Below are 26,439 nucleotides of genomic sequence, written 5' to 3' on the forward strand. Positions count from 1 at the left end.
GTGCGTTGTCAGGGAGGGTCACGTGCCCCTACATGGTTGCTGATCAGGTGACGCCGGCTTGACGATGGCGGCGTTGGCGGAGTCTCTATCGCTGGAGAGAGGTGAGGGGACGAAGCGGGACAGAAAGGGCGACGAGAGCGGGAGACCGGGCAGCTGCGCCCGCCGCGTCCGTTCTGTCAGTACTCTGCGGGCGGACACGGGCGGCGCTCTGCGTCCTCGATGCCTATTTATTTTGTGAATGATCTGTTATTCCACTGACCAATCGTCTGTCCAGAATCTGATTGGCATTTGGGCGGACTAATCGATCGGCGCGACATGATGTCAGATTAATATGCATAAGGTGATAAAGGTGTTAAAGCCAATAGGTGCGGGAGGCGGAGCCCTAGTAGTAGTAGGTTAGGTTGCACACTGGTACTTGTTTGGAGCTGCAGGCATCATTCTAATTCCCCTATTGAGGAGGGGTTGGGCACATGTCTTTGGGTTGTTAGCACCCTTCACGTAGGTGGATCGGTGTCAGAAATGTTTCTGGGTGTTCAATGGAGTTGTCTCTTTTCTTCAAAGTATCTACTCAAGAAAGATTTTATTCCCACCACCTGTCACCACCCTGAAGCAGCTTGCCTCATCATCAGCTATCGTCAGCTTTCAACAGCCTACATCCTAAAACAATCCTGGCACCCAGTCACAGAGGAGTGGACAGTTAGTTCCAGTTAGAGATTAGGGAGATGCTAGGAAATCATTTTGTTATGTAAAAGCTATCCAAATCTGGAGAGCGTGGTTTCAAGATTGCTTAATGTCATTTCCAAGTGTAAGGAGAATTAAATAATTGTTGCTTTGGATCCTTTGCAGTTCAAAAACCAAAAGATAAAGAACACAGTAACAACAATAATAATAGTAATACACAATATATACATATATATAAGATACATAGATTGATTGTATGTCCATAAAATGACGCCAGGCTGACATAAGGTTACTGACAGGAAATAATAAAGTACGTAATGACAGAGTTGGTGGGTGGATGTGTTGATCAGCCTTACTGCTTGGGGTAAGTAAGTGTTTTGAGTCTGGGAGTCCTGTCATGGATCTGATTGGAGTGGGACAAACACTCCATGAGCAGGTTATGTGGGACCATTCATGATGTTACTGGTGTCTTTCCTTATATATGTCCTTGTTGGTGGGTAGGCTGGTGCCAGTGATGTCTTGACTGGCCATTGTAGAGCCTTCTTGATAAAGGAAGAAGTTTTAGACGGAATCTGAGATAGAATTCTTTCACACAGGAGTATTTGGAATTGGGAACATGCATGTGTAGTGGAGAAAGAAGCATTACAAGCTTGAAGTATGGAGATAAGCACTTGAATTATTGTAGTACACTACAGACCAAGTACTGATAAGTTGGATTAGCACAGGTGGGTTTTTGATGGCTGACATGCGGGTGATGGGCAGAAAGGCCTGTTTATGTGCCAGATGACTCAGTGACTGTTCTCCCTATTGGAGGATTGAAGCTGATGCTGTCATCCCATTATAAAGTGATTTTTTTCCCAATCTCTCTTCCCCTCTCGTCAACTAAAATTGAATGAGATTGTTGGACTTTATTTGTCATGGACTGTATTAAAACAGTCCTAGACGACTGTGTCCCCACAAAATCATCCAGAGTCTTCCCCAACAAGAAGCCCTGGATGAGCCATGAGACCCCCAATCTGCTGAGGGACTGATCAGAGGCATTCAAGTCTGGTAGCTAAGAAAGCTACAAGAGGTCCATGTATGATCTCTGCAAAGCCATTTCACGGGCGATGTGGCAAGTCCAGAGTAAAATAGAATTAACAAAGGATGCTCGACAGTTGTGGCAGGGCTGGAATACCATCTCCTCTATAAGAGTTAAATCAAGTGACATGGGTGACAACAGGGCTTTGCTTCCAGAGGAGCTCAATGCCTTCAATGCCTGCTTTGACCATAAAAGCATGGAGGAACCATCACAAACTCCCACAGCCCCCGATGATCCTGTGGTTTCAGTCTGTGAGGCCAATGTGGGAGCAACCTTCAGGCGGGTGGACCACAGAAAGCATCCGGCCCAGGTGGGGATACCTGGCCAGATTCTAAAGACCTGTGTAGATCAGCTGGTTGGAGTATTCACTGAGATCTTTAACCTCTCACTTCGGCAGTCTGGAGTACCTACTGGCTTCAGTCAGAATCAGGTTTAATATCACCAACATACGTTGTGAAATTTGTTAACTTAGCGGCAGCAGTACAAAGCAATACATAATGATATTGGAAAAAAGTAAATCAATTACAGTAAGTGTATATACATATATTAAATAGTTAAATTAAAAATAGTGCAAAAACAAATAATATAAAAGCAGTATTCATGGGTTCCATGTCCATTTAGGAATCGGATGCAGAGGGGACGAAGCTGTTCCTGATTGCTGAGTGTGTGCCTTCAGGCTTCTGTACCTTCTTCCTGATGGTAACAATGGGAAAAGAGTATGCTCTGGGTGATGGGGGTCCTTAATGATGGATATTGCCTTTCTGAGGCACTGCTCCTTGAAGATGTCTTGGATACTGTGGAGGATAGTACCCAAGATGGGGCTGACTAATTTTACAACTTTCTGTAGCTTCTTTCGGTCCTTTGCAGTAGCTCCCCATACCAGATATGATTCAGCCTGTCAGAATGCTCTCCACGGTACATCTATAGAAGTTTTCAAGTGCTTTGGGTAACAAACCAAATCTTTTCAAATTTCTAATGAAATATCGCTGCTGTCTTGCCCTCTTGATTGCTGCATTGATTTATTGGGGCCAGCTTAGATCCTCAGAGATCTTGACACAGAGGAACTTGAAATTGTTCACTCTTTCCACTTCTGATCCCTCTCTGAGGACTGGTGTGTTTTCCCTTGTCTTACCCGTCTAAAGTCCACAATCAGTTCTTTGGTCATACTGACATTGAGTGCAAGGTTGTTGCTGCAACACCACTCAACTAGCTGGTATATCTCACTCCTGTATGCCCTCTCGTCACCACCTGAGATTCTACCAACAATGGTTGTATCATCAGTAAATTTATAGGTGACATTTGAGCTATGCCTAGCCACACGGTCATGTGTACATGTGAGAGTAGAGCAGAGGGCTAAGCACACACCCCTGAGGCGTACCAGTATTGATCATCAGCGAGGTGGAGATATTATTACAAATCTGCACAGATTGTGGTCTGCTGGTTAAGAAGTCGAGGATCCAATTGCAGAGGGAGGTACAGAGTCCCAGGTTCTGTAGCTTATCGATCAGGACTGTAGGAGTGATGGTATTAAATGCTGAGCTATAGTCAACGAACAGCACCCTGACGTAGGTGTTTGTATTGTCCAGGTGATCTAGGGCCGTGTGAAGAGCCATTGAGATTGCGTCTGCCGTAGACCTATTGTGGCAATAGGCAAATTGCAGTGGGTCCAGGTCCTTGCTGAGACAAGGAGTCTAGCCATGACCAACCTCTGAAAGCATTTTATCACAGTAGATGTAAGTGCTACTGGATGGTAGTCATTAAGGCAGCTCCCACTAGTCTTCTTGAGCTCTGGTGTAATTGTTGCCCTTTTGAAGTAGGTGGGAATGTACTACTGTTGCAGTGAGAGGTTGAAAATGTCCTTGAGTACTCCAGCCAGTTGGTTGGAACATGTTTTCAGAGTCTTTCCAGCCTTTCGGGGCCTGCCACCTTGTGAGTGTTCACCCTCCTGAAAGACAGCCTGACATCGGCTACCGAGACAGAGATCACAGGGTCATCAGGTGCAGCAGGGACTTTCACAGCTGAAGTTATATTCTGCCTTTCAAAGCGGGTTTAGAAAGCATTGAGCTCATCTGGTAGTGAAGCATCACTGCCGTTCATGCTGTTGGGTTTCACTTCGTAGGAAGTAATGGCCTGCAAACCCACCAGAGTTGACCTGCATCCGATGTCACCTCCAATCTTGCTCAAAATTGTTTCTTTGCTGTTGAAATAGCTTTCCGCAATCATACCTAGTTTTCTTGCGCAGACCTGGGTCACCATACTTAAGTGCCACAGAATTAGTTCTCAGCAGACAACGAACCTCCTGGTTCATCCGTGGCTTTTGGTTTGGGAATGTGCAGCAAGTTTTTGTAGGCATACATTCATCCACATAGGTTTTAATAAAGTCAGTGACAACTGCAGCATACTCATCCAGATTCAGACGAATCCCTGAATATAGTCCAGACCACCGATTCAAAGCAGTCCTGTAAGCGCTCCTGTGCTTCCCTTATTCAAACCTTCTTGGTCCCCATTATTGCTGCTGCAATAGGTCAATGGCAGACGCAATCTCAATGGCTCTGCACACGGCTTTAGACTACCTGGACAACACAAACACCTACGTCAGGATGCTGTTCATCGACTATAGCTCAGCATTTAATACCATCATTCCCACAATCCTGATTGAGAAGTTGCAGAACCTGGTCCTCTGTACTTCCCTCTGTAATTGGATCCTTGACTTCCTAACCAGTGTGGATTGGTGATAACATATCCTCCTCGTTGACGATCAAAACTGGCGCACCTCAGGGGTGTGTGCTTAGCCCACTGCTCTACTCTCTGTATACACATGACTGAGTGGCTAGGCATAGCTCAAATACCTTATACAAATTTGCTGACGATACAACCATTGTTGGTAGAATCTCAGGTGGTGACAAGAGGGCATACAGGGTGAGATATGCCAATTAGTGGAATGGTGCTGCAGCAACAACCTGGCACTCAACGTCAGTAAGACGAAAGTGCAGATTGTAGACTTCAGGAAGGGTAAGACGAAAGAACACATACCAATCCTCATAAAGGGATCAGAAGTGGAGAGAGTGAGCAACTTCAAGTTCCTGGATGTCAAGATCTGTGAGGATCTAACCTGGTCCCAACATATTGATGTAGTCATAAAGACAGTAAAACAGCGGCTGTACTTTATTAGGAGTTTGAAGAGATTTGGCATGTCACAAATACACTCAAAAACTTCTATAGTTGTACCATGGAGAGCATTCTGACAGGCTGCATCACTGTCTGGTATGGAGGAGCTACTGCACAGGACTGAAAGAAGCTGCAGAAGGTTGTAAATGTAGTCAGCTCCATCTTGGGCACTAGCCTACAAAGTACCCAGGACAGCTTTAAGAGAGGGGTGTCTCAGAAAGGCAGCATCCATTATTAAGGACCTCCAGCACCCAGAGCATGCCCTTTTCTCATTTTACCATCAGGTAGGAGATACAGAAGCCTGAAGGCACACACTCAGCGATTCAGAAACAGCTTCTTCCCCTCTGCCATCTGATTCCTAAATGGACATTGAAGCTTTGGACACTGCCTCACTTTTTTTTAATATGTAGTATTTCTGTTTTTGCACATTTAAAAAACATCTATTCAATACACGTAATTGATTTACTTATTATTTTTTCTCTCTCTGCTAGATTATGTATTGCATTGAACTGCTGCTGCTAAGTTAACAAATTTCACGTCACATGCTGGTGATAATAAACCTGATTCTGATTCTTCAGTCTCTGCCTGTGCTTAGGGAGAGTAGAAGTACAGCTAGGTGATCAGACTTTCCAAAGTGTGAGTGTGCAATAGCACGGTAAGCACTCTTAATAGTGGTGTAACAGTGGTCCAGTCTGTTGTTTGCTCTGGTACTACAAATGATTTGTTGACGACAATTATTTAGTGACCTTTTCAAGCCTTCACCCCCAAAATGATGGTGAAGGCGTCAGGGTGTGCTATTTCGTGCGTGTTGATTCCATTGCTCAGATAATCTGGAACCTGTTTGACACTGGCCTGAAGTGGAATGTACACCACTACCAAAATGATCGCTGAAATCTCCCATGGCAGGTAAAATGACTGACACTTCATTGCCTGGTACTCCAGGTCTGGTGAGCAGAATTGGAACATCACTGACACACTTGCGCACCAAGAGGAATTGATCATGAGGCATACACCTCCATCTTTGCTTTTGAGAGACTCAGCAATAATTTCCACTGCCTAAAAAGAGCATGGTAACCTGCCTGAATCACTATCATCCAGCAGCACCTACATCCACAATGCTGAAGTGCTTTGAGAGGTTGGCGATGAACCATATCAACTCCTACCAGAGAAGCAATTTGTATCCACTCCAGTTTGCCTACCAACACACCAGGTCCACAGGAGATGCCATTAAGCATATCTCCACCATTAAGCACATCTACACAAAGCATTGTCGCAGGAAAGCAGCTTTCATCGTCGGGGAGCCCCTGCCACCCAGAACATGCTCTCTTCTTGCTGCCGCCATCAGGTAGAAGGTACAGGAGCCACAGGACTCACACCACCAGGTTCAGGAACAGTTATTACCCCTCAACCATCAGGCTGTTGAAACAAAGGGGATAACTTCACTCAATTTCATTTTCCCCATCATTGAGATGCTCCCACAACCAAAGGACTCTTCGTCTCATGTTCTCTATTGTTTATCTATTTATTATTATTTCTTTCATTTGTATTTGCACAGTTTGTTGTCTTTTGCACACTGGTTGAATGCCCAAGTTGGTGCGGACTTTCATTGATTCTATTATAGTTATTATTCTATTAAGGATTTATTGAATATGCCAGCAAGAAAATGAATCTCAGGGTTGTATACAGTAACATATACAGTACTGTGCAAAAGTCTTGGGCATATGGTGCCTAAGATTTTTGCACAGTTCTGTATTTGGCAATGTGGGACAGAGAATGAGTTTGAAAATCAGACGGGAGCAAAGGATGTAAGGAATGGCGAGGGTGGGGCGCGTAGGAGGGGTGCGGGATAGGTGGCAGAAACGGAGTACCAGGGGTGAGGGGTGGTGTGGGTACAGACAAACCCAGCTCTGAGACACCAGGCAAGGTTATTTGATTCCAAACAAATGCTTAATTGATCATTGGAATGGCAGGCTGTGACCAGTGGGGTACCGCAAGGTTCGGTGCTGGGACCGCAGCTGTTTACAATATACATTAATAATTTAGATGAAGAGATTAAAAGTAACATTAGCAAATTTGCCGATGACACAAAGCTGGGTGGCAGTGTGAAATGTCAGGAGGATGTTATGAGAATGCAGGGTGACTTGGACAGGCGAGGTGAGTGGGCGAATGTATAGCAGGTGCAGTTTAATGTGGATAAATGTGAGGTTATCCACTTTGGTGGCAAGAACAGGAAGGCAGATTATTATCTAAATGGAGTCAAGTTAGGAAAAGGGGAAGTACAACGAGATCTAGGTGTTCTTGTACATCAGTCAATGAAAGCAAGCTTGCAGGTACAGCAGGCAGTGAAGAAAGCTAATGGCATGCTGCCCTTTATAACAAGAGGAATTGAGTATAGGAGTAAAGAGGAGTGATCAGAACATCAAGTTAAAGATGTTAAATACAAGGTAACATCGGCTTGAGTTACGACATGGGTAGAACTTTGAATGACTTCACGATGTATTTGAGTGATGATAAACCTGATTCTGATATGGGTCTCTATTGTGGACTGAGAGTGGGACAGAGGCAGGGAGCAGGAAGTACCAGAGAGACATTCTGTAATAGACAATATAGACAATAGACAGTAGGTGCAGGAGTAGGCCATTTGGCCCTTCTAGCCAGCACCGCCATTCACTGTGATCATGGCTGATCATACACAATCAGTACCCCGTTCCTCCCCTCTCCCCATATCCCTTGACCCCGCTATCTATAAGAGCTCTATCTAACTCTCTCTTGAAAGCATCTAGAGACTTGGCCTCCACTGCCTTCTGGGGTAGAGCATTCCACATATCCACCACTCTCTGGGTGAAAAAGTTTTTCCTCAACTCTGTTCTAAATGGCTTACCCCTTATTCTTAAACTGTGGCCTCTAGTTCTGGACTCACCCAACAGGATGGACAAACAACCAATGTACAACAAAAAACAAACAGTAAATGCAAAAAGAAGAGAAAGATAATAAATAAGCAATAAATATCGAGAACATGAGATGAAGAGTTGTTCAGCGTTCAGTGGGAACAGTTCAGTGATGGGGTGAGTGAAGCTATCCCGTTTGGTTCAGAAGTTTGATGGTTCTCCCCTTTACGATAAATGGTCTGGTTTTCTTTAGTTTTCTCATAGAGTCATCTAGTATGAAAATGGACCTTCGGCCCATCATTATCCATACTAGTCATCACATACCTATCCGTAGTAGACCCATTTACCGGCATGTGGCCCATAACCTATTGTCTTGGTGATTCAAGTGTTTGTTCAGAAACTTAAGTCATGGAAGTACCTCATTCCACCACCCCCCTCAGACAGCATGTTTTAGATTTCAAACACCCTCCTCATATCCCCTCTAACCCTCTTAAGCCTTACCCTACACCTATGCCTTTATTTACAGCCACCTCCTCTCTGGGGAACAGTTTCCCATCGAAGCCCCACAGAAACATATGTGCCAGGTCTCCCCACTCTGCAGCTTCCTCCATTCCAAGGAGGAAAAACCTAGAAAACTGCCTTCTGAAGGAACTCGGACAGTGTCTACGGAGGGACACTTGACATTTCTGATTGAAACCCTTCGCCCAGACTCAATGATTGTCCATTTTGCCCCATGGACACTGCCTGACCCACTGAGTTCCTCCAGCAGTTTGTTTTATTTTCACTTTGGATTACAGCATCTGCCATTTGTAGCCCCTATTTCTCTAGTAAAACACTCCATCCCAGACATCTCCACAGCATCTTCTCCCGTAGTCATGTCTATAATCCAGCTGACTGGTTCCTTCATTTTCTGGTTTGATTACAACTGAATCTTGACATCGCTCATGTCATCTGCAGAATCTCTTGTGTGTGTGTACACGTTGCTCATTCCAATAATTTTTTTTTGCACCCTCCCTACGTGTGGTGACCGGTGACAATATGCAGTTGTCCATTTGTGGTCTTGGAGAGCAAAACAATTGTAGATGCTTTAAAAACAGAAAGTGCTAAAAATATTCAGCAGGTCAGACAGCATCTTGGACAGGGAAATGGCATAAAGAGAAATACAGAAACAAGCCAACCAAGTCTACTGATTTAGCAGCTGATTACACTAATCCTATGTTGATTCTCCTGCATTCCTGCCAACTCTATCACTCACAGTACACGAGCGGTAGCTTACAGTGGTCAGTTAACCTACCAGACACGTACCTTTGGGTCGTGGGAGAAAACCGCAGCACCTGGGGAAAAGCCGTGCAGTCACAGGGAGAACATGGAAACCCTACTCAGACAGCCCGAGGTCGGGATTGAACCTGAGTCTGGAGCCTCTACCAACTGTGTCTTCGTGTTTCAAGTGGCTAATTGTAGGGAAGGGGGAGAGATGGAGAGAAAAAGGAAAGTCGGTGTAAGACTGGAGACCAAGAGAGACGGGTTAACAAAAGCAGTGGTGAGTGGGGTGGGGGGGAGTAACTAATGAATAACTGAAAGTTCTTCGGAGGTGAATGGAATCTGAACTGTCTAGATGAGAAAGTGAGAATGCTGAATGTCCGAATTGTCGGATTAATTATTTATTCTGGAAGGTCATAGCGTGGTTTGCTGACAGATGAGGTGCTTTGTTGGTCTTCACTGGAAATGTGTAGGAGTCAAAGATAAAGAGTTGAGAATAAAAGGGAGAATTAATGAAAGAGGCATGCAAGCTGGATGAAGGGCAAAGCAGTCAGACAAACTATATTTGGTTTTCCCAAGTAGAGGAGACAGTATTGTGAGCCCTGAATGCCTTGGCAGTCTATTACCTTTCTCACTGTTTATTACATGGCTTAGTTTGGTATTATCTGCAAATTTTGAAATTTTACCCGACACAAGTCATTTAAAAAATCTTCCAATTGTGGAATCTTAGGAACTGCACCATTTATCAATCTCCTACTACCAACTGTTATCAGGTTAATATTTTGTTCATATGACATAAACCCCTTTATTTCATGGGTCACAATTATTCCCTCCAGTCCCTTTGTTGGACATTATAAGAAGAAGGTGGAATCGGTTTACTTAACAGCTTTCTTGGCCTCAGAACACACAAAGGGCAGTGCAGTGGTACAACTAGCAGACCTGCTGTTTACCGTTCCAGAGTTCTGGGTTCAATCCTCATCTTTCCTACTACCTGCGTGGAGTTTGTATGTTCTCCCTGTGACTGAATGGGGATTTCTCCAACATCCCAATGACATGTGAGGAATTGATTGGCTGCTGTAATCGTCGCTGCTGCGTTAGTGAGTGGTAAAACCTGGAGCTGTTGATGAGATGATGGGGAGAATGAAATGGGATTAGCATAAATGATTGCTTGGTGGGCTGAATAGTTTGTTCCTGTGTTGTATGATTCTATAATTTGCCTCCATATTGTCTGAGTGAAATGTCCTCTCTTCCCCTTTAATGCTTCAGCCAATGACCTAAAGTCTACATTCCCCATTTATCAATGTCCCTGCCAAGAGAAATGGTTCACCCTAAATATTTTCTTATTTATTAAGATACAGCGCAGAATACGCCCCTCCAGATCTTTGAGTCGTGCCACCCAGCAACTCCTGATATAGCCCTAGCCTGATCACGGGTCAACTTACAATGACTAATTAACCTACCAGCCCCCAATTTCTAATGCAGTGTCGAAATCCCTCACTGCCGGGGGGCCTGCCCATTCCTGACCTTTCATCGTCCTCTCCTGTTTTCCCATTTCTCGGTGCCCTGTCCTTTCCCCAGGACCTAATGCTCTGTCCTAATTGCCCATTTGCTAAGATTGAGGGAATGTTACATGCAACGTGTAGGAAAGGGATTGCTCTGAAAACTGGCACTGACTGGATGGGCTGAATGGAATATGAAAAGTGTTCTCCTCGTGACTGTGTGGATTTCCTCTGGGTGCTCCAGTTTCCTCCCTCATTCCAAAGATTAAGCCTACAAACCCATTCTATACCCTCATCTTGGCCTCTCTGACCACATCTCCAGAATGTTAATCCTAGTGTACTGACCGCTGCTGAAAACGCAGAAACCAGTCATGAGGACCATCACTGTACGGTCTAATGAGGCAATCTCTGTACCTCAGGACTGTTTTTGATAACAGTCTGTCAATTGACAGACGTCCAAGGAGCCACAACAAAACAGAGTAGACACAGAGCTTGAGGAATGTGGCCCCTCTGTCATCCGTAAGTGTATAAATGATGTTGGTACCTCAAGAACGGCCATCTCACAGCCCTACCAGAAGCCCTGGCTGGACACGGAGGTGCAAGCCCTACTAAAAGCCCAGGACACTGCTTTCAAGTCTGGTGACAGAACAGCTCTCAGAGCAACCAGAAGAAATCTCATCTTCGGCATGAAGAAGGCAAAGACTGCCTTCACACAAGAAATTCAGGAGTACCTGTCTGCTGATGATGTGGCTGGGCATCAAGGCCATTACTGACTACACACAGAAAAACGGTGTCGACTGTACCAGTGACAGCCCCTCTCCCTGATGCTCTAAACAACTTATGCACGCGTCGTGGCATGCAACGTAACACTGGCTGGAAAGCTACCCCACTCCCAGGTGAACAGCCACTGTCTGTAACAGCGGCAGGCGTGAGAAGGACTCTGCAGAGAGTCTGCCCCTGTAAGGCGACTGGGTCAGACGACATCCCAGGCCGAGTACACAAGCTCACTGACGTCTTATCGGACATCGTCAACTCTTCACTCCTTCATGCTGCTGTCCCCACATGCTTCAAATCAGTCACCAACATCCCTGTACCAAGGAACTCTACACTTGCAGAACTAAATAACTGGTGTCCAGTGACACTGATGCTAATCATCATGAAGTGCTTTGAATGGCTGATAATGGCACCTATAAAAACTTCATTCCTGCCATATTGGAAACTCACCGAAATAACTCTCTAACAGATGCCATAGCATCTTCCATGCACCTGACCCCAACAGACTCAGAAAACACGGACACGTGTGTCAGAATGCTGCTTCTGGATTTCATTTCGGCATTCAGCACTATCGTCTCACTGACTTTGGAGAACAAACTACTACTCGTCAGTCTAAATACACCATTGTGCAACGGGGTGTTGAACTTCCTAACCAATAGACCTCAGATAGTCAGGACCCACAGCTGTTCCTTCCTCTCCATCGCCCTCAACTTTGTGTCGTTTCCCCCCCCCCCACCCCCCCAGGGCTGTAGTGGGGCTCATCACCAACAACGATGTGATGGCCTACAGAGAGGAGGTAGAAGAGCCCGAGGCCCGGTTCCAGGCAAATAACCTCTTCTTTAATGTCAGTAAGGCAAAGCAGATGCTTATTGACTTCAGGAAAGCTCGCACTACTCACTCTACATTGGTGGCACAGCATTGGAAGCTGCGAGCAGCTTCAAACTCCTGGGAGAGCACATCTTATAAACCTCTCACGGTCCCAGAACACATCCTACACCGTCTAGAAAACTCAGCAATGCCTCTACTTTCTGCAGAGACAGAAGAGGTTAGACTTTGCACATCCATACTCTATGTCAATCTACATATGTGCAGTAGAGAGTGTCCTAACAAGCTGCATCACTGCATGATACAGAAACTAAACTGTGACAGACGGGAAGGCTTTACAATAAGTACCGTAGTCAAAACTGCCAACACTTCGCTGGCACCAGCCTACCCACCATCAAGGACATGTATACAGAAAGGTGCCTGAAAAGGGCCAGTAACATCATGAATAATGTGACACACCCTGGTCATGGGCTGTTTGTCCAACTCTTGTTGGGGAGAAGGCTATGTAGCATCCACACCAGGACCACCAGACTTAAAAACAGTTAACTTTCCTCAAGTAATAAGTCTGATCAACACCTCCACCCACTAACTCCTCTACTACTTTATTATTTTCCGTCAGTCACCTTGTGTGCAGCCTAGTGTCACTTTATTGACATACAATCAATCTACGTATATAAGCTATTCCATGTATATATATTTTATTATTATTGTGTTCTTGACCTTTTGTGTTTTTTTTAATGTTGCATTGGATCCAAAGTAACAATTATTTTGTGTTCAATCGTGTAAGTTGTGGCCATGCTATGTTTGAGCTGGAAGCACTTAGATTACCCAGCTGATTTGATTTGTTTGACACAAAAAGATGTACTTTGCTGAGTGTTTCGATGTGCATCATGTGCAGCTAATCTTTATCTTTAAGAGTTTCACCACCAGTGTACTAACTGTGTAGTTATGTTTGTCATATAGAAATCTCTGCAACCAGGAATCTCCCACAAGCAGCAACGTGTAATGAGCTGAAGATTTAATGCTCTTCATTCAGGAATTAATAGTTTGACCAGGCTGCCTCTTGTGCTAATTTTCAAACTAGTTTGTGAGACCTAGTGCAGTTCTATGAAGACGGGTGTTGTGTGGTACACTGAAAGCTGCTGTAGCTACCTGAGGGGCCTGGGCTGTCCTCTGGAGTTGGGAGGAAGTTGAAGGAGAGATAGTGAGGGAGGAAAGTCATGTTAATAGATGAGGGAAGAGCAAAAGATGGGCCTCATGCCGAGTGTTGAGGGAAAGAGTTGGAGCGGAAAGGAAGAACCATGGAATTTGAGGGACTTTGGGCCCGGGTGCTCTGGAGAACTGGCTGACTCTTGATGCCTCCTCTTGTGTGTTCCAGATGTTGCTAGGGCTGTCGAGCTCCTGGAGAAGTTACAGCGGAGTGGCAATGTCCCGCCTCAGAAACTGCAGACATTGCAGCGGGTTCTTCAGAGCAAGTTCTGCTCTGCTATTCGAGAGGTCAGTGTCCAGTTCCTGACTCCCCCTTCTGCGCTCGTGATGTGAATATCATCCCATAACCCTCCCCTTTTGCTGGTGCCCTCCCCCAGTTCCCATTTCCTTCCCTGAAGCTCTGCTATCTGAGAGGTCAGTTCCCAGTTGCTCCACTGTGCTCGTGACATGAATACCATCCTGTATCCCCGATTCCTGAGCGCCCTCCGCCAATTCTCCTTTCCTTTCCCGAAGCTCATTTGCAGATTTTACTTTGAGGTCCAATTAACAATGAAAATAGGTTATGAAGCTTTAAAATTTTACACAGTACATGGTTATAATGTGGAATGTTGTGCCCCAGGAATAGTTGAGAGAAGTGTGAATGTTTTTATCGAGATTAAGTTGAATTGGAAAGTTGTACTGATGATACCGGGTTGGGAAAAGAATTATAGATCTGGCACAGACAGGTTAATTGGAAATTTTTGTTGTATGGTCTGTCTAATTTATCACGTCACATTGCGGAAAATGTTAATAATCTTCCAGTTTCACTATTTATGTTTGGAGTGGAATGGTGTTGGAACTCACTCTGTCATCAGTGGTGACGCATTGAGCCTAGGTCTCTGTTTCTCCTGCTCATTTCATACCACCACAGCCTCACCATCCAAAAAACCTGATCAGTTTCCTGTTTACATTTCTGATATGAGTCCACCGTTCATAGCTTCCTCTTCTGTCTTCAAAATCCTGCATTGAGATGGGATCTGTCATGCTGCAGTGCATCCCTCCATCCAGTAGGGGCACTGCCGGGCCACCCCTCGTGCACAATGCATCTGTACGTTCATAACATCATTTATAAATGCTAGAGCTTATAATGAAAGAAACAACTCTAGATAAGGACAGGCTTTCAGTGACTATTTCTCATCCAACACTGCTTCATCTAAACTCTAAATCCAATCTTCATTCCGCGTGCACCTCCATGGGAGATCTACTAGTAATTTTTTGTTGAGTCTTGGAAGGCATTTGTGAAGCTAACTCTTGATTAGTAGTCCTGTTGTTATAATTATACCATGACGATGCCACAAGAGATATGTTGGTATTAGCTTATAACCCACTAGTGAACATCCATTGTTCTTGGGTGATTATAGTTATTAGTCTATTCCGTTAATTTCTGAAGAGCAGAGTGCAGTTCACTGATGATAGAGGGTAATATGTGATTGCTTTATTACAGAGGCATCTGGATTACTGTAGTTTCCCGTTTGCTGCTGGAATCCACAGACACTCGAACGGCATAAGGAAGGGGACTGGAGTGTCTGGTTGCATGGGTGGGCTTGAAATAGTTTTTTGACAAACCCAGGATTAGCATCAGCCCATGTGCTTGGGGAATTTTCTCTGGCTGCCGTTTCTCTTTCGTTTCTTCCTTTAGTTTTGCTTTGTCCCAGGTTTTGACATTTGGTTAGGTCCAGAGGGGCGTAAAGCCAGGGACAAGCGCAGGTAATAGGCTGCATGTTTCTCATTCCAGGTGTATGAACAGCTTTACGAGACGCTCGACATCAGTGGCAGCCCTGAGATAAGAGCTCACGCAACAGCCAAGGTAACGATTAGTTGATGAATAAGTTATAGCTGCTTGTACATATCCCAAGGGAAACGTGTATTTCTGTAGCACATTGCGGCTTCTGGTCATATCTGAGTTGCTTTTGGGATCTCTCTGTGCACAAGTTATAATTGCAAGTTTGTCTTTCTTGTCAGAGAAAAATCTTCCAGCCGTAATGATTACCTTCCTCCCCCCCTTCCCCCGAATGCAGGCAACAGTGGCGGCTTTTGCAGCCAGCGAGGGGCACGCACACCCTCGGGTTGTGGAACTTCCGAAGACAGAAGAGGGACTTGGCTTCAACATAATGGGTGGGAAGGAACAGAACTCCCCCATCTACATATCCCGAATTATTCCCGGCGGAGTGGCAGATAGACACGGAGGACTTAAACGTGGCGATCAGCTTCTCTCAGTGAACGGAGTGGTGGGTGCTAATGTCGTAGAGCTTAGACTGATATATGTGAGTGGGCGATATGTTTTGAAGCACCGGCTTTTCCACTGTTTCTCAGAAAAATGCTTGAATGTTATAGGGTGCCATGAAATTTTTTGGAGGCTGATCTGTCATTCAACAGAGACATGAGAGACCTCAGATGCTGGAGTGTGGAGCGACACACAAAATGCTGGAGCACCTCACAGCAAGTTGGGCAGCGTCGGTAGAAGGAAATAGGCAGTTCCGATGAAGGGTCTTGACATCTGTCCAGTTCCCTCCAGAGATGCTGCCTGAGTTCCTGCAGCATCTTGTGTGTTGATCCTGTAGTCCAATCAGGTGTGCATTCTCAACCCCTTCTCCCATATTCATTAACCCATTGCTAAACAGAATTCTATCAATCTGCGGTCAAAGTTTTCAGATCACCCCCAGCCTCATCAACCTTTAGCGATTGAGAGTTGTAGATTCCCACCCATCTCTATCCAACAAAGTTCTTCCTCAGCCAACTCTGAGCAATCTGGCTTTTCTATTAAACTTTGTCCTCCACTCCAGTGAAAATCATTCCTCTCAATCACCCAATTACACACCTTCAAACATCAATCAGCTTACCCTTACCCCAGAGGAAATAAAACTGTGGCTATGTAACTTGCCCGCAGAATTCTGTCTTCTTTTTAGCTTAGACACTAGTAAAGTTCTTGTGTTCACTAGATCTAGCTTAGTGAATCTACAGTGCACCTTTTCCTTTTGAGGTGAAGTGCTCAGAAGTGCACGAAGTTACTCCCAAGTGGAGCTTGTTACAGCTCGAAGACTGCCGAGGTGGTTGCCCAACCAGAGGTTAAAGATTATCTTTATTTGTCACATGTACATTGAAAAATGGAAACATTGAGAGGGAAAATGGATCAGCAGCGATGAAATGGCAGAGATGATTCGATGGGCCAAGTAGCCTAATTCTGACTCTATCTCTTATGGCCATACAGTGAAATGCATAATCTGTGCCAGTGGACAACGTGGTCCAAGGATGTGCTGGGGACATCCTGCAAGTGTCACCTAGCATGCCCATAACTTAGTAACCCTAACAATTTGTCTTGGGAATGTGAGAGAAACTGGAGCACCTGAAGGAAACCCACGCAGTCGCAGGGAAAAACTCCTTATGAACCTCCTACAGATAGTGGCCGGAATTGAACCCCAGTTGCTGGCACTGTAACACATTGTGCTAGCCATTACACTGCCGTGCCACCTGATTAGAATTAGTCGTATCACAAACGAGAAAACCTTCAGATGCTGGAAATCGAAGCAACACACACAAAATACAGGGGGAACTCAGCAGGCCAGGCAGCATCCATGGAAAAGAGTAAACAGTCAACGTTACAGGCTAAACATTGACTCTTTACTCTTTTTCATAGGGTTAGTCTTGTTTAATTGGGCTTACTCTGCCTGGTCATATGGACCCAGTTATAGACCCACACACCAGGAATGGCCGTCTCTCACCCTTTACAAAGGTTGGTATAAATCCTGTTCATATCTTTGTCTGTTGGGTTTCAGAGTGATGGGCCTCCTCTCAATTGGGAATCTGGTGGAAACAAAAGATACAGGAGCAGGACTTTACCTCAGTGAGACCCAATTCCAGCCTCCACCATCCTAGTCTCTCTCCATAGCCTTGACTGTCCACAAGTCTATCACTCTACACCCTGCATACTGTACACCCGCTGCTCCTTTGGGGAGAAGATATTGTCCCTCGTCATGAGTCTTTATGTAAACAGTCGCTTCTCTTTTGGGCACCACCAGTGTTTAATACTCTGTTGTTACGCACCAGCAGCAATAGATATGAAATTGAGTCGGGTTTTTATAAATAAGCAACAAAATTTATGAACCTCTACTCAAAAACATCGAAAAGTAACCAAACGACTAACTTAAACGGAAGTTAACAGTGCTATGTGTCTATAGTTATCAAATAGTCAAACTTAGAGACAGTTCTTAACAAATCTTGCTCAAGGACAGGTTTAAGGTGGTAGTTTAATAAGTGCATATGATTCATAAAGTAAGTGAGAGGAGAGACTTCCCGAACCAGCGATGAGCGGTTCAAAGGCAAAACTGTTAACGCAGATCCCAGCCGAGAAATGCCTTTTCCAAAGAGTTCCCAAAGAATAAGATTTCTCAAAGTAACTGACCTTTCGCTGGAGGTGGTCAGCACACACCCGAGACCATGCAGGGGTTAACCAAAAGTGTGTGCCACAATTCACATCAATCACTTCGAGACACACGGAACGCCGTTGATTTCTACCCAATTCTTTGGCTTCGCATGAAGCTGGTAATTCTTCACGTTCTCCCCTACGATTACATAATCACCGACTGTGACTCCCCAACAAAACAACGATGCAACTAACTACGGTCTCCCCTTTTATACCGACTGGAACATGCCATCACGTGACATCACATCACCCACTATCAGGAAACAATTACATCATACCAATATCATGAGACAATTATATCATGCTCACGAGAAACTCATGGGACAGGTAACACTGTGTTTAGTATTTAAATACTTGATTTGGTGACCTGAGTTGGTAATTTGGACATGCTAAGCCACAGGGTACAGGTTATGCTTACCTTTATAATTAACTTTTTAAAAGCATGCCATTTAAATATTTGTGTTTGCTATGTCCACATTTTACCATTTTAGTTATTTTTCCAACATTGAGGTCATGGCTAAAGAGCAAAACTGTGATAACACTTGTCTGCTGCCCCACTAATACCACCAGGAGGCAGACACCTTGCTCACCAATTGCATAAATGGGATGGATGGGGATCAATGGTCCCTTTTCACAGTAAATCTGCATTTTACTAACACTCTGATCTTTATTCTACTTTGCATTTTTCGTAAAATATACTGTAGATAAAGTGGTGCTGTAGATTAGCTCTGCAGAGGGTCCCGATGGAATGTTTTACTGGATCTACAGCTAAGGAATTTAACAAACTTTTAAACTTTTACTCACCCCCCCCCCCCCACACCTTTTATTCTGGCTTCACCCCCTTCCTTTCCTGTCCTGAAGAAGGGTCTTGGCCCGAAACATCGACTGATTATTCATTTCCAGAGATGCTGCCCGAGTGCTGAGTTCCTCCAGCATTTTAGTGTGTGTTACTACAGGTTAGTTTACTAGCCAGGTTTAAATGAGGGAAGTGTGGTGTATAAATGTCAGCATGAACTGAATGGCTGGTTTCGGTCAGTATACGTCATGTATTCCCTTGCCTAGTCTCACTATGTGAATGTGGACCATCAGAAGGAGTGTGGTGAAGAGAAACAATGTAGGAGTAGGGGCATTACTGTTTCATTCTGCATATTACTGACTTTGCCCAGTTGTCTAGTTGTCCCTCCATACCCAGAGCATGGAGGGGGAATGTACGTTTCATTCTGTTGTATTACTGACACTTACCTGTTACTTCTGTCTGTCTCGTTGCGTCTCTGTACCTTAGAGTGTGGAAGGGGAGCAGCATGAGAAGGCTGTGGAGTTGTTGAAAGCAGCCCAAGGCACGGTGAAGTTGGTGGTGCGGTACACGCCCAAAGTGCTGGAGGAAATGGAGGCTCGCTTTGAGAAGATGAGGACTGCCCGGCGTAGGCAGCAGCACACCAGCTACTCGTAGGTCTCAGGATGGCAGAAGGCTTTGGTCAGAAGTTCACCGGGTAATGTTGGCCTCGTGACATGTGAGGCACGATCACAAAAAAGTCGGTGTAAATCTTCGTATAAACATACAGAAACGGTGGGCAGGTAGGGAGCTGGTCCATCAACACTGCCCAACAGTGGACTGCTAGGACTAGATGCTTCCTCTCTCCTCCACCACCACCTCTCTCTCCAAACATCTCTGCACCCATGTAGTCCAGTGACAGGCAAAAAGCACAGATTGAAACCCATCCAGGCGAACCAACTAGCTCAGCACATTATGGTGGGCCAAGTGGGTTGTTCCCGTGCTGTACTGTTCTCTGTTCTGATTTGCTAATATCCGTATGGAAGTCAGTGCTCAGGTCTTGGTCTCTGACCTCTGTTCCTGCCAGGAACTCCACCGGCTCCTCCTAGCAGCCATGCTGAGAGTCACCAGTCTCAAGGCTCACGGCTCTATGGGAAACGCCCAGTGTTTGGTTCACAGTTTAATTCACATCCTCTTACAGGAGAGGAGTGGAGGTGGCGTTTCAGGTCCGAGGCCCCTCGTAAGCTCTGCTTCTCTCCTCGGAAGCTGTCTGATTTAGAACAGAGGACATAGAACTAGGCGCATAGAACATGGCAGCACAGTCCAGCCCTTCAGCCCAAGATGTTAATTTGATCATTTAACCTACTCTAAGGTCAATCTAACCCTTCCCTCTCACATAGCCCTCTATTTTTTTATCATCCGTATCCCTATCTAGGAGCATCTTAAATGTCCCTTATGTATCTGCCTCTATGACCATGCTGGTCATTCCACATACTCGCCACACTGTGTAAAAATCTTACCTTTCGCCCCCCACCATACTCCTCCTCCAGTCACCTTAAAATTATGCCCTTCGTATTAGTGATGTCTACCCTGGGAAAAACTTGCTGGCCATCCACTCTATACCTCTTATCATCTTGTATACCTCTGTCAAGTTACCTCTCATTCTCCTTTGCTCCAAAGATGAATAAAACATAGCTCACTCAGACTGTCCTCATAAGGCACGCTCTCTAATCCAGGCAGCATCCTGGTAAAGCTTCCACATCCTTCCTTTAATGAGGCAGGCGGAACTGAACACAATACTCCCAAGTGTGTTTGCTCAGTGTTTCCGGCATTTTCTTTCTTCATCTTAATTCTGCAGATGACGTGTTTGAGATTGAAACTTTGATCAAGAATAGAGGACAGGTGTTAATACTAAATAAGTCACCCTGACCTGAGAAAAGTACCTGAACCGATATCAGAAACAAATTGACAGGAAACAAAGCCGATTTGTCTAGTCTGCCCCGAGGGCTGGGGTCAGGTACCGAGCTCCGTTATGAACAATAACCACTTTTGTGATGCTTGTAAACTGGGATTGAACTCTGGTGAGAAGTACCATTCATATAATGTGTAGAATAATATTGATGTACGGGGCAGTGACTTATTTTTAAATTATAATATCCTAAATCTATAGAGTGGAATGCGTTTATACTTTTCTGGTTATAGATGTAATTTTTGAAGGGTAAAAGTGTTATCCCAAGTTACAGTGCACAGTTTTTTTTACTTTTCATTCTCTGTACCAGGTCCTTGGAGTCCAGAGGATAGCTGTTCGGATCTCCTGTTTCCAGAGGTGGGCATGGTACAAGCATGTGATACAGCTGTTGTGCGTATAGCCAAGTGCCAAGAGACCCCACACTGTAGGTCTGACCACGAAAAACAATGTGCTTAACCAAACTCTGCAAGGGTATCATCTTTTCACGATTAACCGTCAGCACGTATTGGGGGAAGCTGGTGGGATTGAGGGCACCTAGAGGTGTAATTGGCCAAACATGAAGGACAATTCTCATTGAAGGCGATACCTCTTTAAATTTCATGAGTTTATAAAGATCTAAAATCTCCCGCTGTGAAAAAATGTACCCATTAATTGACCAATATGATTTTGATCATCTCCCACTTTACCATGATGAATAGGTTCTTTCATATTGAGGCCTGAAGTATCACCCCGACTCCATAACTTATTCACCCATCTATAGGAATTCCACTAGCAAAGGTATTTAGCTGGATTAAAGATTTGTTTAGGAATAGGATTGAACGTTTACTTTTAACGTCTATATTTTAAGGACAGTTCTACTTAACAAGCAAGCGGTTCATCTATGTTTATGCAGCTTGAGGTTTCATGTTCTCAGTCTAAAACTGGCAGTGCTTACTTAGATCGTGTCAGGAAAATCTGAATGAGACCTAGTTATCCAAAATGTGTTTCCTATTGAAATTGCAGTGGCATTATTGTAATAATTAGGAATTCTGAAGGGAATTACAACTATTTGTGGAAAGCTTTAAATGCCAAGACAACTGGAGTTGATTATAAATCATGTCCTATTGGGAATGGACCGGTACATTATAGAATCCAGTCTCCCCCCCCACCCTTTCCTCGCATTCCCCATCCCCCACCACTTCCGGGAAGAAATATCTAGTGAGGAGTTGTACAATAGCACGGATTATTTTTGGCTCTGTGTGCACAATTGACTGCAGTTTACCTGAAAACGAATTGTGCTGATGAGAACCCAGCTCCTTCTGAGCAGTTGGTGACCGAAAAGTGACGCCTTCATAGCTTGTCTCAGAGCTTTGGATTTGACCTAGTTTTGCAGACAGGGTTCTGGTTACTGGTTACACATATTGAAGTCTTTAGCTAACCGTAGCTATTTTTGATGGTGTTTAGCACCCCTCCCCCACTGTATTGCTTGATTTTCTATGTTATGGCAAAGACATGAACCGCCTCGTTTTGTTTGTGCATCCTTCGGGGGTGTAGTATTTAAAGCTCCCACCAGTACTGTGTGTAAATTCCTTACTGGTACAGTCACGTCACAAAAGCAGTATTGGCCACTTTCTTACAGGCCCTTTTGACTGACTGCCATTTGAGGTGATTACTGAAAGCTCAGTAGTACTACAGCAGTAATGCCTCTCACCTGGCTGCTGACTGTAACACTCAGTGTTTCAGTTCAGTGGTTGATATCCTTATAGCCGTTGGGCCAGCTCAGGGGACGGCAACAGATTTGACCTGTAATTAGTGACAAGTTTGTTTGATTAAATGTAGGGAGTAATACCACTTAAGGTAGAAGAGGGTGATTTTTCAGCTTTTTTTTTCCAAATTTCTTCAGCTTTCTCAGGAAGTGGCTGGTGGGCCTTCTTGGCGTATACTATTCAAGTGAGAATGTGGAGCGTTACAGCAGAATACAGGCGCTTCGGCTCCCGATATTGTGCCGACTTTTAACTCACTTTAAGATCAATCTATCCCTTCTCTCCTACTTAGCCCTCTATCTTTCTATCATCCATGTGCCCGTCTAAGTTTCTTAAATGCCCTGATGTATCTGCCTCTGCCACCACCCCTGCAGAGCTTTCTACACATCCACCACTCTCTGTAAAAAAAATTACCTCTGACATTGCCCCCGATACTTCCCTCCATTTATCTTAAAATTATGCTCCCTTGTGAAAATGTGTCTGACTATTCACTCGGTCTTACCTTCTCGGTGAAGTCCCTCTTTTATTTCCTATTTGAAAACTTACGGCTTTCTGGCTTGATCAATATATAAGTTAAGCCATCATTAAAATCCTTCATAATCTTTCCTGTAATTTCCTCCTTTCGAGAGGAAGGAGCCCCAGCTGCTGAACTTTCCCACTAGGCATAATCTCCCTGTACTGATTGCATAATTTTCACTCCTGTCTCCGGTCTTGTTCACCGCCTTCATTAATTGGATTCTACTCTGTGCTAGCTAGTTGCCGTGGAATGGGAATGAGAGATTTGATCAGCATTCTTACACCCCTGCTGGTGGGAACAGTGTCCTTGTAAAAACACATGCTGACTTGTGAAACTCTAGAAATGACCCGACCAATTCTTCAACACGCCGTATTCTTAGATCAAACTACCTTTTGGATTCTAACTTCATTACTGACACTTTTAAAGAGCTGTTTAATTTAGTTCTCAATTTGAGCAGCCTGAATTAATCTTAACCTTGTTATATAAATTAATTGGATATCAAAAATCAGAAATATGTGAAACGTGGTTTTAATAGGAGCACAATTTTAACTTACCGTTCTCCATTTCCCTCCTATTCTCTTTGTCTGCCCTATTTACTATAAACTTAGTTTGTTCATTGTTCTCAGTATTTTTTCCAATGTTAAGATGTTTTTAATTGTATTTCTCTGTCATATAGCCTAGTCTTTTTTAATTTGGTCTCTGGGATATGGGTGTTGCGACCATGGTCTGCATTTATTGATTATCCCTCCGTGCCCATGGCTAGTTAGGGCTTTCACTTTACATGTTTAGTCCAAACTGGCCATGGAAGGCAGATGTCCAGTCATGGTTATGGTCATGTGATTTTAGTAGTCACTATCTTTACTTCTTTCAGATTTACAGTATTTAAATTAACTGAACTCCGATGTATGAAGTGTCATGATGGGATAATAAGTTATGTCTGTGTTGTTCGCTCGGGCCTCAAAATGACCAGTCCAGTAGCACAACCCCTAGGTACCATATTGGAGATGGGGCCAACTGATAGTGAGGTGGGCTATTTTGTAACAGAAGACTGAAAGCCTCAGATCCGCCCCCTAGTCACTCATGACATGACGTTCATATCATGTCTGAACCTCATTGTCATTACAGATCTGTGACGAGATGAGGTTAAACAAAGTTTATTGTCATCTGCAATGAGAAGCTGATTAGTAGCAACACCACAAGCACATAGCATCAAAGAAGCAGCGTTCGCAAGGAAACATAAATATAAATTATTCAGTTTTTACAAGAAAGAACACAATGAAAACAAAAAAAGTGTATTTTAGACAGGACTCTGCAATGGTTATCTTTCACTTCAAAAACACTGAAGTCTTCCATAGGTTTGCACTTGCCATGGGAGATGCCTCTTCACGTTCTCATAGGACTTTAGTTTTTGAAACTTGTGAGTTTGTATTAAGGATGGGCAGGAGATCCCACTTGATTTGTCAAGACTGTGGTCTCTTTCAAAATTCCGCCCCCCCCCCCCCCCCAGGCACTCTGCAGCCTTTCCCTCTCATCCCGAATGTGATTTAGTGCTGTCCCACTCACCCCTCCGATACTTCACCCAAGCGGTTGTTTACACAGGGCACAGCTTTTGACTGGAAGCATACTATAACTGAGCCCAATCAGTATCTTTGCATTGCACGCCTCCAGTAGATGACAGTGTCACAAGAATCCAGGGAATGCTCCCGACTGATCCATGGCTATAAGCAGTTTGCTTGGCACAGACTACTGACCACCGCCCAGAACCTTCAGCTCTCTGTGCTTCAGTGCTACACCGAGTTGTGCCTTGGCTCCATTGGCCATTAAGCAACCCTAGGAACATACATCCACAGATATTCTTTACCTGGATCTAGAAGGTGTTGAGCCAGTAACTTAAAAGTTAACAAAGAGGAAACATGTAGAACTAATTTCTGTAAAATGCTTGATGGAAAGACAACCAGAGGAGGTCCATGACTCACTGGCTGTCCAACACTTGTAGATTGCTGTTTGTGCAATTTATAACCCTAACCTTAGTTATTGGTAACCAAAACTGACAAAAGACAGGCAGCAATGGTACCAGCAGAGATGGTTCTTCACACAAGTGTACCTCCATCAGGAGGAAATAAATACAAGTATTTATATAGGGGAAAGAATTATCAAAGCATGTAGTGGGTGGAAGCCATTTGTCTCATTGCATCCCTCCGTTCTTGATGAGACTAATCCCACTCCTGGCTTTCAGACTGTAGATTATAATCTTCATGTGCTCACTTTGATACTTGGTGAATGTTGTGAGGGTGTTTGACTCCGTCACCCTTTCAGTTCTTGATCCACGTTCCACTTTGGATTGTCTGTTAGCTTCCTCAGTTATACTCTGATCCTCCCCAATACCCTAAATCTATGCCTGCTGGTTACTGACTGCTCATGTAAGTGAAATAGGTTCTTGCCGTTCCCTGTCAAAACCTCACATGATTTTATATACCTCAGTTAAATCTCCCTTCAGCATCTCCTGTTCCAAAGCACACAACCCAAGGCTACTCAGTCCTTTCTCGTAACTAAACAGAACAACGTGCTCATAAGTCTCTGAAAGCTCTCCGTTGCCCGCTGGCGTGGATCCCTGAGTGCAAGGAGCTAAACAGTATGCTTGTTGCAGAACATCTTGTTGTTTGTTCCTCTTCCCACAAGGTAAGTGGGATCAGTCATAAATAAACAAAACTCCTCGGCAGGCCAAGCATCAAGTCTGTGAAAGGTTTCATTGCTTGGTGACTTTGAGCATTAACTTTTTCTGTCTCCACTAACTGTCTGACCGGAATGTTTCAGTTTTACGGAGGGCTTTCAGCTTCTACGGTTCTTCATTTGGGATGAGTGGGATTAATTGTCAGGTACTCCTGAACATAAGTAACTTCTCAAAAAAGAGCAAATAAATGTGCTCAGCAGTGCTGGGCGATCACAGTGTCCGATCAGTGTGGAATCTTTAAATTAGCTGATATTTGGCAAACCATTTGTCTCTACTGACAATAGTCCTTGTACAGTGTGTGCAACACCTTCCCCTCCCTCCACCCCTATAGAAACACATGTTATATGTCACCAGTATTTCGGCTGAAAGCCAGCTAGATACGGGGTCATTCCTAACACAACCTTGTGGAATATTGTTGTATACCTTGAACATATCGTGTGTGCTAACTGGAAACGAGGGATGTCTGTAAATCTTAAATGTACTGTAACCTTACTACTGTACTGACATAATATGCACTGATGTATATTATACGCAGCTGAAGTCTTAAATGTTTCCATAATCGTTTCATATAGCTGCAGTCTAATTTATTGCCTAATAAAGTAATATATTATTTAAACAGTGAAAAAGGCACTAGTGTTTCTTTTGTGTAAGGCCAAGTATTGTACAGAGACAGTACATCAAATCCTGTTTAAAAGAATGCATTTTGTGACCGTACTTTAGCCTGTTAGACTGAAGATGTTTGCGTAATTTCCTGTCAATCGAACTTAGTGACACTCTGCTTTAAGTGACTGAAACTGAATTTACACATAATTTATGTGTAAATAACCTCCACTCACTGCATTTTCCAGGAGAAGTTACCATGCC

At 44.2% G+C, this 26,439-nt stretch overlaps 1 protein-coding gene across 2 annotated transcripts; it reads left to right on the top strand.

The window, feature by feature from the left end:
• Nucleotides 1–26,201, top strand: lin7b (lin-7 homolog B (C. elegans)). Of its 2 annotated transcripts, none has more exons than XM_073033888.1 (6): nt 1–101; nt 13,555–13,673; nt 15,160–15,231; nt 15,443–15,652; nt 19,127–19,334; nt 20,896–26,201. In XM_073033888.1, exons 1-5 carry the CDS (start codon nt 65–67, stop codon nt 19,292–19,294), a joined length of 606 nt encoding a protein of 201 aa, XP_072889989.1. In that variant the 5' UTR covers nt 1–64; the 3' UTR covers nt 19,295–19,334; nt 20,896–26,201. The 2 variants fall into 2 exon arrangements, with proteins under 2 accessions (XP_072889989.1, XP_072889988.1); XM_073033887.1 differs by having other exon boundaries at nt 19,127–19,290.
• Nucleotides 26,202–26,439: the final 238 nt, after the last annotated feature.

This window comes from Hemitrygon akajei, chromosome 31 (genome assembly GCF_048418815.1).
Source record: "Hemitrygon akajei chromosome 31, sHemAka1.3, whole genome shotgun sequence".
NCBI classification, from domain to species: Eukaryota; Metazoa; Chordata; class Chondrichthyes; order Myliobatiformes; family Dasyatidae; genus Hemitrygon; species Hemitrygon akajei.

Excerpts from the sequence above, each read along its gene's own strand:
- lin7b (XM_073033887.1), top strand. The coding sequence starts at position 65 with ATGGCGGCGTTGGCGGAGTCTCTATCGCTGGAGAGAG. Across the intron at positions 15,232-15,442 it reads GAGCTCACGCAACAGCCAAG|GCAACAGTGGCGGCTTTTGC; the intron begins GTAACGATTAGT and ends CCCCGAATGCAG. Across the intron at positions 15,653-19,126 it reads TTCTCTCAGTGAACGGAGTG|AGTGTGGAAGGGGAGCAGCA; the intron begins GTGGGTGCTAAT and ends TCTGTACCTTAG.